This window comes from Cebus imitator, unplaced genomic scaffold, assembly GCF_001604975.1.
Source record: "Cebus imitator isolate Cc_AM_T3 unplaced genomic scaffold, Cebus_imitator-1.0 Scaffold3, whole genome shotgun sequence".
NCBI lineage: Eukaryota > Metazoa > Chordata > Mammalia > Primates > Cebidae > Cebus > Cebus imitator.
In genome coordinates, this window is record NW_016107318.1 from 7,407,887 (window position 1) to 7,421,570 (window position 13,684).

At 39.1% G+C, this 13,684-nt stretch overlaps 2 protein-coding genes across 6 annotated transcripts in view; one reads left to right on the forward strand and one right to left on the reverse strand.

The window, feature by feature from the left end:
• TYW3 (tRNA-yW synthesizing protein 3 homolog) overlaps positions 1–3,567 on the reverse strand; it is a 28,735-nt gene extending 25,168 nt beyond the window's left edge. For 3 of the 5 annotated variants that reach the window (XM_037739660.1, XM_017531661.2, XM_017531652.2), the window contains exons 1-2: positions 3,295–3,567; positions 48–128 (exon numbers count right to left, since the gene is read on the reverse strand). In XM_037739660.1, the coding sequence (XP_037595588.1) occupies positions 48–128; positions 3,295–3,468 (255 nt within the window). In that variant the 5' untranslated portion in view covers positions 3,469–3,567. The remainder of the gene's footprint in view (positions 1–47; positions 129–3,294) is intronic. The other 2 variants (XM_017531679.2, XM_017531669.2) reach the window with 2 other exon arrangements.
• A 27-nt stretch (positions 3,568–3,594) lies between these two features.
• The window catches only part of CRYZ (crystallin zeta), a 27,183-nt gene continuing 17,093 nt past the window's right edge, over positions 3,595–13,684 (forward strand). The window contains exons 1-3 of the mRNA XM_017531629.2: positions 3,595–3,720; positions 11,192–11,308; positions 12,751–12,903. Coding sequence (XP_017387118.1) covers positions 11,198–11,308; positions 12,751–12,903 — 264 coding nt within the window. The 5' untranslated portion in view covers positions 3,595–3,720; positions 11,192–11,197. The remainder of the gene's footprint in view (positions 3,721–11,191; positions 11,309–12,750; positions 12,904–13,684) is intronic.

A 13,684-nucleotide genomic window follows, 5' to 3' on the forward strand; every position in this document is an offset into this window, starting at 1 on the left:
ATTGTGAATTTAAAAGTTAATTTCTAAATTTATTTTTTAAAACTTACCACATCATCTTTTACACAAGGTTTGTGTGTAACCAGCAGCCAGCAACAGTTTTGTTTCTGAACTTCAAAACCATTTATACCCTAAAATAAAAATAATATTTTAATCATACAATATTAATAAAAGTAATAAGCATAATGCATAGCATATTGTAGGCTTTCTTAAACTAATAATCCCAAGTCAGGATTTTAAGTGTTAATTAAAACAATTCAGTATGTTTTTGGGTAATGTTAACTCAGAACAAGAATGAGTACAAATAACTTGAGGTAGAAAATGATTTGAAAGGTAAAACTACTTAATAAACATCTTCTGAAATATGGTCATGATTTTGCAAGAAGAAAAGGAATTAGTATAAGGGATAATACCAGCAGCAACTGAGTTGTAATCTAGCTATTTGGCTAGCACAGTATTTAAAAAAGGGAAAAGAAGTTTTAATTCCTTTTGTAGGACAGCACTGTCCCAATTCCACACAAGACCTACTACTCTTTACTGCCACCTATGTTGTTCATACATTTATAATACTTCCTTGGTCTCTACAGGCATAAATTTGTGACCTCTGAATTAGACTTTAGACGTAGTCCTAAAGGATGGAACTAAGATTGAAAGGTCAAAGTTTCAAGAAGGCAAACATTTTAATATTAACTTAAATTGGACAAATGTTTATTTGCAAAGTTCTATTAGGTACTTTGGGTATACACAGAACCTACCCCTCAAGGACACTGGAAGAAGGATGCAGGAAACCACATGAACAGAAATCACTATACTCAAAGTAACTATTTATATGATAGGTCCACAGGAGACTCTGCTGTCTTGGCCTTGGAACTGGGAATTGCTGTGCATGTCCTAACTAAATATTTTGACTTCATTGTACGACTTTGGTGATGGTGACTTACTTATCTGATCTTGGGCTGGCTACTCTAATCTTAGAGTCAAACGTATGGCCCACTTCTAGCAAGTTTACAGGATCTAATGGTAGGACTGGAAACGAATGCCATCACTGGCTTCATCGTATCTATATATTACTTATCCAGATTTTCCCATTTTTTATTTTTAGTTGTGCTGCCTATTAGTAAGTTGCCCCAAATCCTTACTGAAATAAGGCAGATTAAAAAAACAAACAAACAAACAAACAAAAACCATAATACAAGGTGTAAGATGAGAAATGAAAATCCTAAACAGTTCAGAAGCAGTCACTACTTCCAAGTAGGTAGTATGTGTTTGTGAGTGTGTTCAGGTGGGAGAGGGGAGTTTGGGGAGTCATGTCTCAGATGTGCAGAAAAAGGAAAAAATTTCAGAAAAAAAAAAAAAAAAAACCAAAACACGCGAGCAAAAGCAAGTAAATACAGGATGAAAAAGAATAGTTCAGTTTCAGTAACTAGCTAAAGATGAAGAAAAGCAATGGAAAATAAGGTTGAAAGGTATACTAGAGTACGCATTTGGATGTTCTGATGTAGAAAAAATGTGTAATAAAACATAGCATAGGTGAGAAATAAGCGGAGTTGTAATTTAAAAACATGAATCTGTTAACGGTGTAAAACATGGTTTGGAGAAGAGTAGTTAAGTGACTTGTTAGGGAACCACTGCAAAAATCCAGGTGATATAGAGTTGTGGAAACCAGGCAAGACAGTGTGTGGGCATGAATGCCAGTGCTCTGGAGGTAATGGAAGTGATATAAAAATGAACAGGCTCTGATAATGTGAGAGATCAGCAAATGAATGATCAGTCAATAATGGACCTAAAGAATGAGCCTAATAATATGCTGCCTTCCATGCTCTTAACATAATACCACGAATAAAATTAGTACAGCCAACTTTTACAGTGCACTTAGCATGGGCCAGGCACAATGCTAAATATTTCCAATAAATTATCATATTTTCTCCACACAAAATCCCTATAAAGCAGATACTCTTTATTATCCTCAGCTCATAGAATAGGAAGGGGTAGAGTTGAGATAACTTTCCTAAGGTCACATAGCCAGTGGTTTTTAATCTAAGTAGTATCACTCCCAAGCAGCCTTATCCTCAGGGACGATGTCCCAAGACCCCCTAGTGGATGCCTGAAACCTCAGATGCATGAATTTCTTTTTCTTCACAATTTCACTGGCAGAAGATTAGTTCTTTCCGTAGATCTTAGCAACCTCAGCATAAGCTGGGTTTTTTTTTTTTCCCTGAAGTCTTTCCTTAAGAACTTTCACCTTTTTTACTTCAAAGCAGCACTTTATGACTTACTATTGGCAGATCCAAATTGCCAGCATCATTACTCTCTTACTTTGGGGCCATTATTAAGTAAAATAAGAGGTACTTGAACACAAGCACTGTGATGCACCACCACAGTCGATCTGATAACCCAGAGGGCTACCAAGTAACTATAGGGCAGCAAGAGTATACGGTGGAATATTCTGGACAAAGGGATGATTCACCTCCCATTCTGGAAGGAACTGGTTGGCTCAAGATTTTATCATGCTACTCAGAACAGCATGCAATTTAAAACTTGCTAATTGTTTATTTCTGGAATTTCCATTTAATATGTTCAGACTGCTGCTGACTGGGGTAACTGAACCTAAAAGTAAGGAGGTATAGTTTGTACAGATGCTCCTTGATTTATGATGGGGTTACATCCCAATAAATCTGTCATAAGTGGAAAATGTAAGCCAAAAATGCATTTACTACCCCAGCCAACCCATCGTGAAGTTAAAAATCATAAGTCTAACCATCCTAAATTATATACGATCATACTTATCTCTGCGTAAAACTACCAGTTGTAATAATGAAGGGGCTCACCAGGAGGCAGTGAACTCCTTAACCCTGGTGATGTTCAAGCCCGCAGTAACAATGATTTGTCAGAGCTGCTGATGAGTGGATTCCCGCATGCAATACCTTGACAGGCTACGAAGTCTTTAAATTTTCTTAGTATTCATATAATAAAATCAAGTTTTCTAACCCTTGCCATACAAGATAGTTCCCAGGTCAGTAGTTTCAACATCTTTTGGGCACTTGCTAGAAATGCACACTATCAGGCCCTACCCTACACCTAAAAGAATCGGTATCTATATTTTAAAAGATTCTTAGCTGATTAATAGCCACGTTAAACTTTTAGAAGCACTGATCTAATCCCCTAAATTTCCCAAATAAAGAAACAGAGACCATCCCGCAGAGGAACAAACAGGCTGGATCGAGTAGCTCCTAAACACAGGGCTCCTAAAGTTTCGCACTAGAAGGCAGGCGCTGGACAGGCGCAAAGGGGCCTCACCCCGTCAAGGAGGAGAATGCGGCCAGCGCAGGAGCTGGTGGTAAAAAATTCATCTCGCATGTTCAGAAACTGCACAAGCTCTACCACATCCTCGTCCACACTGCCTTTGCGGCTGAGGTCCGCTTTGCTCAAACATTGCACCTTCCATTTCCTGAACTCCGCGATGCGATCCATGTGTGAAGGACTCAGGGTCTGCGCTCAGCTTCACGGCAGACTCCTCTCTCCCTGGGGGCAGCCATATTGAAGCGAGCGGTGGCCGGAAAGGTCCAAACTTCCTCGTCGTTCTGAATTTGGGAGTGTCTCCGGCTTTCGCCTGGGGGTGGAGCACGCTCTGGCGGAGCCTGCAAAAAGTTGGAGATGTGGAAGGCCTCCTTCTGTGGAATCTGAAGAAGCCCTCGCAGATTTTAATTCCCACTCTAGATTCTGGTAAGTGGTTTTAAAAAGTCTCCTTAGTTGTTCAGTCAGCGAATCTCCCCACTGCTTGTCCAAGTGGAACCAAGGATTCTAGCTGCACTCCTCTCCTGACCTCTGTCCTCCCGAGAACTAGTGTATAAAGGGCTCCAGATCGAAGCCATTCCCCTCCAGGGGCTGCAAGTTCCGGTCCATAAATCACGTAGGGCGTTTTGTTTTCTGGTCCTGGGCTCCTAGCCCTGGTCATGCATTTAGGCTCTGAGTTTAGGCTACTACACCGAGAGGCGTCCGTTGGCACTACCCCTGCCCAGTCTCCACCCCCTGCCCCCCGCAATCCGCGACCCCCAATGTCACGCTGCACCCCACTCCAGTCACCTGCTTCATATTTTCTGTAGCCTGTGCCTGGGTTTGGGGATTCCTGCAGCAGCGCGCAGCAGTCTGCCCAGACCCCTTCCCACAGCCCAGTTGTAGGGGATTTTTTTTCTCCTGGGTTACCACAATTACAGCTTTCCCGGAGCTCTCCACCTGATCCTCCTCTAGCTTTCCCAACAGGATTGCAGTCTACTTTCGGAGAGAAATGTATGGTTTTACTGACCTGTGAGGGCCCCCCACCTAGAATAATCTTCAAAACAAAATTACGAAACACTCTATTAACACATCGTTGGATGTTTATACTGAGTTTCTAGAGGAGACTCAGTGACCAGGGAAGGTGTGTCAATGATTAAACCGTTTAAAGGCTAAAGTTTGGAATGCTTGTCCATAGCTAATGGAAATTGCTGTAAGAGTCCCACTGAAGCCACTGTGACTCCGTGTCTGGTTAGTGCAGAGTTCAGCAGCAAATCTCTCCAAGCTCTATTCTTCCAACACTAGGGAACAGACTGCCGTGGTCCATAAGATCATGGAACCTGGAGGGGTCCGGAGACAGCTCCTAAACTCCTCCCCTCTTCATACCCCGTTCTGTCACAAATGAGCAGAAGTGACCTGACAAGATCACACAGCCAAGAGACTTTCTCTGACCACTTGTAATTCTTGCCTTTTTTATATTTCTGGGTTAAGAATAATAAACCATATGCTCCCATGAGTCATTTCTTATTAGCAGCAGAACATTTTACAATGATTCTTCTTCTAAGTTTTCAATTTTTAAAATTCTTGCCAAATTTCTTATTTAATTTTACTTTTGCTTTTGTCTCATAATGTTCCTTTGCTCTGGCTTTGTAAGTTGATCTGTTCATCCTGTGTTAAAGTATATTAACGTTTTCCCAATTCCTTTAATTTATCAAATGGATACAAGCATAGCGAGGAAAAGATCACCGTTGGAGGAAGGATTCTGGATTTCCTATTTCCTAGATTCGTAAGGCCTATTGGCAACCTTTCAGAGGTAAAAAGTAAAACCAAAAATTAAACCAAGGTACTCTAAGTTTTAAAAAAAAATTTATTTGATAAATAGGAAGGCCTATTTGAAGCACGGTTTAATTAAAAAACACACGCAATGGAAAGGCCTGTCCTGTCCACATGGCTCCAATGCTAGGGAGTAATTTTTTTATTAATTTTTAAAAATAGAATCATGTACTTTGTATTTCTGCAGCGTTCCCTGACTTAGTGGGCATTTGAGAAATTTCAAACTCTAAGGATGCCTTAGTCATAAAATATGTGATTCTACCTGCAGGTTAGTTTGATTTCACATTTTCTAGCTCAGTCTGTCTCACTATTACTATCATAAAGTTTATGAAGTAAAAGGTCTTATATGCCAACATTTCAAAGGGTGAAATGAAAAGGATTGTAAATAAAGTTAAAAAAAAAGTCAGCTAACACCATTTAAATATAGGACTTGGGTTCTAGCTTTGCTTCTATGTGACCCTGGCCAAGTCTCTTAACCTCTCGAGATATTTCCTCATCCATAAAATGGATGGTGATTTTATTTTTACTTCTGCATAAAATAATAGTTTAAATAACTTCTCTACCTGTTGTCAATGGAGGTGGAAGACTTATGCTTTTTAGAAGAAATGAGGTATTACAGGAGTTTAAGTATTATCCTATTTACTATTAGTATGCTACATTCTTTTATTTTTTTTATAATCTCATCTGACATGATTCATCGTTATGAAGCATATGATGATCCCGTGGATAGGTGAGTTCAAAGGCAAGGAGTGCAGGTTGGAGCCTGATCCATCAGAATGCTGGAGGCTCAGTGTGAAATAAGATCAGCAGAAGCAAAGTAGGAGATAGTGTGGTCAGGCCATACCACATCACTTTACAAGCCCGATAGGCTAATATGGCAGTATAGTACTGGACAAAGCAGGTGAGTCTTCCAAATCCAGTAGGAAGGATAAGTGTCCTTCCTTTATTCCTTTCTCTCAGCTTAGCCAATGCCAAAATGTGGGGGTAGGGAGAAGATACAGATCCTATTTCAGAGTAATTCTACTTTTATTATTAAATAGTTTTTTTATGGTAGTCATGAGATATGAGTGTTTGAAAGAAATACATAGGTAGGCAGTAAGTAGATATTGAAAATGAAAAAAGAGCAAGCTCATCATAGGGTATGTGTGTAGGTATAAGAGAGAGAGCACTCAGCTTACAGAAGGTAGGGGCAGCGTGGGGCATTTTCTCCTTGTTTAACACGCTGCTTTATGTACATTTAAGGTTCAGAAAAATACACATTGGGTAACAATCAATGTTTGGTATTAATGTTTTGTTTAAGTCATCTTCTAGACTGAATTCTTTGAGAATAAGAGCTTGTTTTGACAATCAGAGTCCTGTAAGTATCGTTATATTAAATTAAAGATGATTATAGAACTATAGAGTATGTATTTTTAAATAACATTTTAATGATTTCTCTACTCTGCCTTTTTATTTTTTATTTTTATTATTTTTTTTGAGACAGGGTCTCACTCTGTCACCCAGGCTGGAGTGGTGCAGTGGCACAATCATGGCTCACTGCAGCTTCAACTTCCTGGGCTCAAACAATCATGCCACCTCAGCCTCCTAAGTAGCTGGGACCACTGGTGCTTGCCACCAAGCCTGGCTAATTTTTTTTTTTTTTTTAATTTTTATAGAGATGGTATTTCACCATGTTGCCCAGGCTGGCTTCAGTCTCCTAGGCTCAAGCAATCCTTATGATTCAGAAATTGAAAAGAACAATAGAGGGAAAAATAATGATGTCTACTATATACAAGAGCCCATGTTTACTAAGTTCTGTGCTTGGTGCTTGCCATGTCTCTAGCACATAACTCTGAGTGGGAGCCTAAATTTCAGATGAGGAAACTGAGACTCAAAAGGTTGACTACCTGGTCCAAGACCATGTGGCTCCTCCATGATAGAGCTGGGACTCACACCTAGAGCTGCATATTCTAAAACCTGCTCTTTCCATAATACCATGTGGAAAACAAACCAAAAACAAACAAACAAAAAAGAAAACAAAACAAAAACCTCTATGTTCTTATATCCACCATGGAAAACTCTGATCTGGGCAACCTTTTTCTTTTTTATTTTTTTGATGCTTTCACTTTCTTATCTAAGAAATTCTCGGCTTGAGTGGAGACCTGAATGGAAGTACAGTGGTGGGATTGCTGGGTAGGGCTGGGCTGTTTTTTCCCAGCCCTGCCCTCTGACAGATCACCTCCCGGTCAGAGACTGCCAAGCTGTTCTAAAGTGTAGTCTTTATGCCGTCTTGCCTGCTTCTGCCTCTTTTTTTCTCTGAGGACCACCCTTCAGGATATGTTATTACTAAACAACCTTTGGAAATGTCACTTTCTCCTTTATGCTAGACACTGTGTTAAATCATTTTAAGGGTTTTAAAATGACACAAACTTTTGATTAATTATATCAGGAATTTTACATCAATGACACTACTAAAATACTTTTGATTCCACCCCCTGCCCCCAACTGCTGTATGTGGAACTGTGGAATGACATTTTATAGCCAATATGGACTCTATTCTGAGTAGTCCTTTGTGAAGTTCTGATATAGTAAATGTCTGAATTCTTTCATATCAGGTCCTGGTTTCTACAATTCTTTTTAATGTTTAAACTTTTTGTGGTTGAGGAAGATGTTTTAGGTGATGCCAGAATCTAATACTAATTGGTTGATTTCAAGAAATTACGATAACCCACAGATAAAATTATGGAGATATAGTCAAACCCTTTCATTACATCTTTACAGGTACAGAAGATTTTCTAAGATCATATAATTTTCTGTACAAATGTTATTTGCCTTTTTGTAGTTTATATTAACTTTGAGTTTTCATTTCATTTGACATTAACAGTGTTAGGACAGAAAGGTTAGACATGCTGCTTGTAATTTACAAAAGATTGCATATGGTGCATTGTTTTTAGTTTTTGATGTTTTTCCCCTTTTGTTAAAATGAATGAACTACATAAAGCCAAGTATTTCAACATCTATAAATCTCAAAAACTTAATGCTGAAAGGAAAAAGCAAATTGTAGAATTCTTTTTCAAATCCAAATTTGCTTTTTCCTTTCAGCATTAAGTTTTTGAGATTTTTATATTTCTTAAACTATATAAAGTTTGAAAACATGCAAAACAATAACACATATTATTTAATATTCCATACACATGTAGAAGTGGTATTAAATGCTTGGGAATAATGAGCACTGAATTTGTGGTTATAGTTACCTCTTGAAATGTGACTAAAGGGCCAGAGGCAGGTTTGGTTATTAGTACACTAGTCTTCAATTATATCTGTAATGCTTTAGGTTTTTAAAATGCTAAGGTTTGTTAAAGCTGGATAATATGGTTTGGCTATGTCCCCACGTAAACCTCATCTTGAATTGTAGCTCCCATAATTCCCACGTGTCATGGGACGGACCTGGGGGAGATAATTCAGTCATGGAGCAGGTCTTTCATGCTAATCTCATGATAGTGAATAAATCTCATGAGATCTGATGGTTTTGTAAAGGGGAGTTCCTCTGCACACACTCTCTTGTCTGCCACCATGTAAGTTGTGTCTTTGTTTCTCCTTTGCCTTCTGCCATGATTGTGAGGTCTCCTTAGCCATGTGGAACTGTGAATCCGTTAAACCTCTTTCCTTTATAAATTGTACCCAGTCTCAGATATTTCTTCATAACAGTATGAAAATGAACAAATACAGTAAATTGGTACCATTAGAGTGGGGTAATGCGGGAAAGATACCCAAAAATGTGGAAGTGACTTCAGAACTGGGTAACAGGCAAAAGTTGGAACAGTTTGGAGGGCTCAGAAGACAGGAAGACATGGGAAAGTTTGGAACTTCCTAGAGACTTGTTGAATGGCTTTGACCAAAATGCTGATAGTGATACAGACAATAAAGTCTAGGCTGAGGTGATCTCAGATGGAGATGACTTGTTAGGAACTGGAGCAAAGGTGACTTTTGTTATGTTATAGCAAAGAGACTGGTGGCATTTTTCCCCTGCCCTAGACGTCTGTGGAACTTTGAAGTTGAGAGAGATGATTTAGGGTATCTGGCAGAAGAAATTTCTAAGCAGCAAAGCATTCTAGAGTTGACTTGCACATTGTTAAAAGCATTTAGTCTTAGATATTCATAAAGATATGGTTTGGAATTAAAAGTTATGTTTAAAAGGAAAACAGAGCATAAAAGTTCAGAAAGTTTGCAGCCTGAAGATGCAATAGAAAAGAAAAACCTATTTTCTGAGGAGAAATTCAAGCCAGCTACAGAAACTTACCTAAGTAAGGAGGAGCCAAATGGTAATCACCAAGATAATGGAATGGGGAAAATGTCTCCAGGGCGTGTCAGAGACCTTTGTGGCAGCCTCTCCCATCACAGGCCCAGAGGCCTAGGAGGGAAAAAATGGTTTGCTGGGCCAGGCCCAGGGACTCCATGCTGTGTGCAGCCTAGGGACTTAGTATCCTGCATGCCAGCCTTGGCTAAAAAGGGCCAACATACAGATCAGGCCATTGTTTCAGAGGGTGCAAGCCGCAAGCCTCTGAGACGTACATGTAGTGTTGGGCCTGCTAGCATACAGAAGGCAAGAATTGAGGTTTGGGAACCTCCACCTAGATTTCAGAGGCTGTGGGGAAATAGCCTGGATGTCCAGTTAGAGGTATGCTACAGGGACAGAGCGCTCATGGAAAACCTCTGTTAGGGCAGTGTGGAAAGGAAATGTGGGCTGGGAGCCCTTACACAGAGTCCCTTCTGGGGGACTGCCTAGTGTAGCTGTGAGAAGAGGACCACTGTCCTCCAGAACCCAGACCGACAGCTTGCACTGTGTGCCTGGAAAGGTTGCAGACACTCAATGCCAGCCCATGAAAGCAGCAAGCAGGGAGGCTTTATCCTGCAAAGCCACAGGGGCAGAGCTGCCCAAGACCATGGGAATCCACTTCTTTTATCAGAGTGACCTGATGTGAGACATGGAGTCAAAAGAGATAATTTTGTAGCTTTAAGATTTGACTGCCCCGCTGGATTTCAAACTTGCATGGGACCTGTAGCCCCTTTGTTTTGGTCAATTTCTTCCATTTGAAATGGCTATATTTACCCATTGCCTGTAACCCCATTGTATCTAGGAAGTAACTAGCTTGCTTTTGATTTTACAGGCTGATAGGCAGAAGGGACTTGCCTTGTCTGCAATGAGACTTTGGACTGTGAACTTTTGAGTTCATGCCAAAATGAGTTAAGAATTTGGGGGAACTGTTGGGAAGGCATGATTGGTTTTGAAATGTGAGGACATGAGATTTGGGAGGGTCCAGGGGTGGAATGATATGGTATGGCTATGTTCCCACCCAAATCTCATCTTGAATTATAGCTCCCATAATTCCCATGTGTCATGGGAGGCACCTGGTGGGAAGTAACTGAGTCATGGGGGAAGGGGGTCCTCATGATATTCTAGTGATAGTGAATAACTCTCACAAGATCTGATAGTTTTTTAAAGGGGAACACCCCTGCATATGCTCTCTTGTCCACCACCATATAAGACATGTCATTGCCTCTCCTTTGCCTTCAGCAATGATTGTGAGACTTCTCTAGCCATGTAGAGCTGTGAGTCCATTAAACCTGTTTCCTTTATAAATTATCCAGTCTTGAGTACTTCTTCTTAGCAGTATGAAAATTAACCAATACACTGGGTGTCAGGTAAATGTTTGAAATATTTCATAATCTAACAAAAGGAGGTCAGTTTCCCTAATGTTAATAAAACTAAACTCATAAAATTTCTAAGATATTGCAACCCAAGCTTACACAAAAGAAAACCTAAATATGTATCATGCTATGTCTATCCAGATGTTTTTGTTTGCATGTTTGAGTTCTTTGTTGAAGGCACTGAATCCCTATAGGAAGTAGCATGAAGTATTTTGCTTTGTAGCTGAGAGATTTGTAAGATGAAAGGTCCTTAAACATGAAATGAGATCAGTGGTAAGTTCATGATTTAAATTGTTATTTGAAAAAATTGTTTGATGTGTTCCCTCTAGGGGATACAAACATGGTGATATCCTCGATACAATATGACAATACATTAATTTTTTTCTTTCTTAGTATCTAGATCACCATGGCAACCGTACAGAAGTTGATGAAAGCAGTTAGAGTTTTTGAATTTGGTGGACCAGAAGTCCTGAAACTGCAGTTGGATGTTGCAGTACCGATTCCAAAAGACCATCAGGTAGAAATAAAATTACTTTACTGAGGCCGTATACACTGAATGTGAGTCTCTTGCACATAGTACTCAAAAGAAGCAGACTCACAATGATTTTTAAAGACATCGAATTAGGATGGAATTCATACAACATATGCATATGGATGTTGATAAAGTGAACATAAATCTGATAATTAGTGAAGTAGATGTATGAAAAGGAATAACCTCTGGTTATAAGAAAATTTTTGATGTATGGAGTGATCTATGTAGTGCAATAATTGGATTTTTCTGAACGAACACATAAGGAGTTTTGAATAAGTTATTCTCTTACAAACATTCATGATTTTTATTTTGTGCATGCTGGGAAAACAATTTTCTTTTGCATTCATGCTTTTTCATGTGTGATTCATTAGAATTTATGTATACAGTTTAATCCTCTCCAATGACTTTAACAATATACTATTGATTTAAAATTATGTATTTTTATTACAACACCCTCCAAGGGTCCCAAGTCCAATTTTCTTAGCAAGCCTATGAGAGGTTTTACAATTTGGCTATAACCTATCTTTACAAATTTATTTCTCATCACTCCCTCTCCATGTAGAGATACGGTGCTGTAACAACATCAGACTTGGTCCAGTTTCTCTAAGACACCCCTTCATTCCTCTGTCTTTGCACATGTAATCTTTTTACCTGAAATACCCTTTTCCTATCATTTGTAAAGAATTTCTCCTTATCTTTTAAACCCTAACTCAAGTACTACTTCCTTTATGACACCTTCCCTTATGCTTTTACCAGAGGTAATCATTCTGTGTTAATTAAGGTAAAATTAGCTCCTACAATTGCTGTAACCTAAAAATGCAGTGGTTCAGCCACAGATAAGTATGTCTTATACACTAAATTTAAAAGTTCTCAAATGTGGGTGTGTATCTGTTCTCCAGCAGTGACTTAGGGACTCAGCTTCTTCTTTCATGTGGCTCTGTCACCCAACCTCTCTCTTCCAGGATCTCCATGGAAAGAGGAAAAGCACAGTGTGACTTGGCTAGGAAGTTATAATGGGTCAGGCCTGCAAGTGTCTGCTATCACTTTCGCTAACATTCCATTGGCTAAAACTCAGTCACTTGGTTACCCATAACCCTGAGGGAGGCAAAGAAGCACTGCTCTTGCTGTGTACCCAGGAAAGGGAGAAAACAAGTTTGATGAACACGCAGAGGTCTCTGCCTCCTATTCCCTTAAATATTTCTTTCACAATTTTCCCCAGCATGTTTTTAATACAGTACATAAGCCATTCTGTCATGTCAATTTATGTTAGCTTGTAAAACTGGAATGTGAGTTCATTGAAGGCAAGCACTTATTTGTTTTGTTTTGTTTTCTCCCATTTCGTAGCTTCCATAATCAGCACAGTCCTTGCATAAGGCTGAATGAATGCCTAAATTCTTTCTGTGAACTAAAATACATTGTCATTGCAGGTTCTAATCAAGGTCCATGCATGTGGTGTCAATCCCGTGGAGACATACATTCGCTCTGGTACTTACAGTAGAAAACCACGCTTACCCTACACTCCTGGCTCGGATGTGGCTGGGGTGATAGAAGCTGTTGGAGATAATGCATCTGCTTTCAAGGTGTTGCATTTTTAATTATTTCTATTTTGGCTTAATTTATTTTCTTAAAATACTTGAACATAACTTTCAAATGCATCTTATTTAAGGTTTTAAAAGGCCCCATTACACAATTTCTGCCACTTGGGGGACTCCTCTAGTCAAAAAAGAAATTACATTTTATCCAGAGGCCTTATTTGTTTACATTGTTGTAAATAGGTGCTGGGCAATTTCTGGATCTTCATGTCCCCACAGAATGAACTGTAATTTTTTTTGATTTAATAGAAATATGTACGGAAATAAAACAAACAAGGAAGTTAGACTACTTCCTAACTCTTGATGATACAAAAGCTAACATAATTTTTAATTCCCTTTATAAATTTCGTTTCATATAGGGCAAGTTAATTCTTTTGAAAAATAAGTAAAACGTGAAAAAAATGCAAGGTCACTATACAGTTTTGGAGCTCTGACTCAGTCAATGAAAATGCTATGATCCAGATATATAGATATAGATATATAGATATATATCTCTCAAAAGACATATTCATAGTAGATTCATGTCCTAGCATCTTTCCTCATAGTTCCTTGATCTTCTCAACTTTGGCAGCCCCTTACCAAAATGAGGTTGATGGAGAAGATTATGGTGCCCCTCACAGGAAGACTGGCAAATTTGTGCAGCTTTTCACCCCTCAGCCTGTGGCAGCCTGGCTTCTGCCCCCATAGCTCCACTGAAAGGATTCTTGCTAACATCACTAATGGCCTCTGCATTGCTGGAGTTAATGGACCCTTTTTTTTTTTTTTTTTT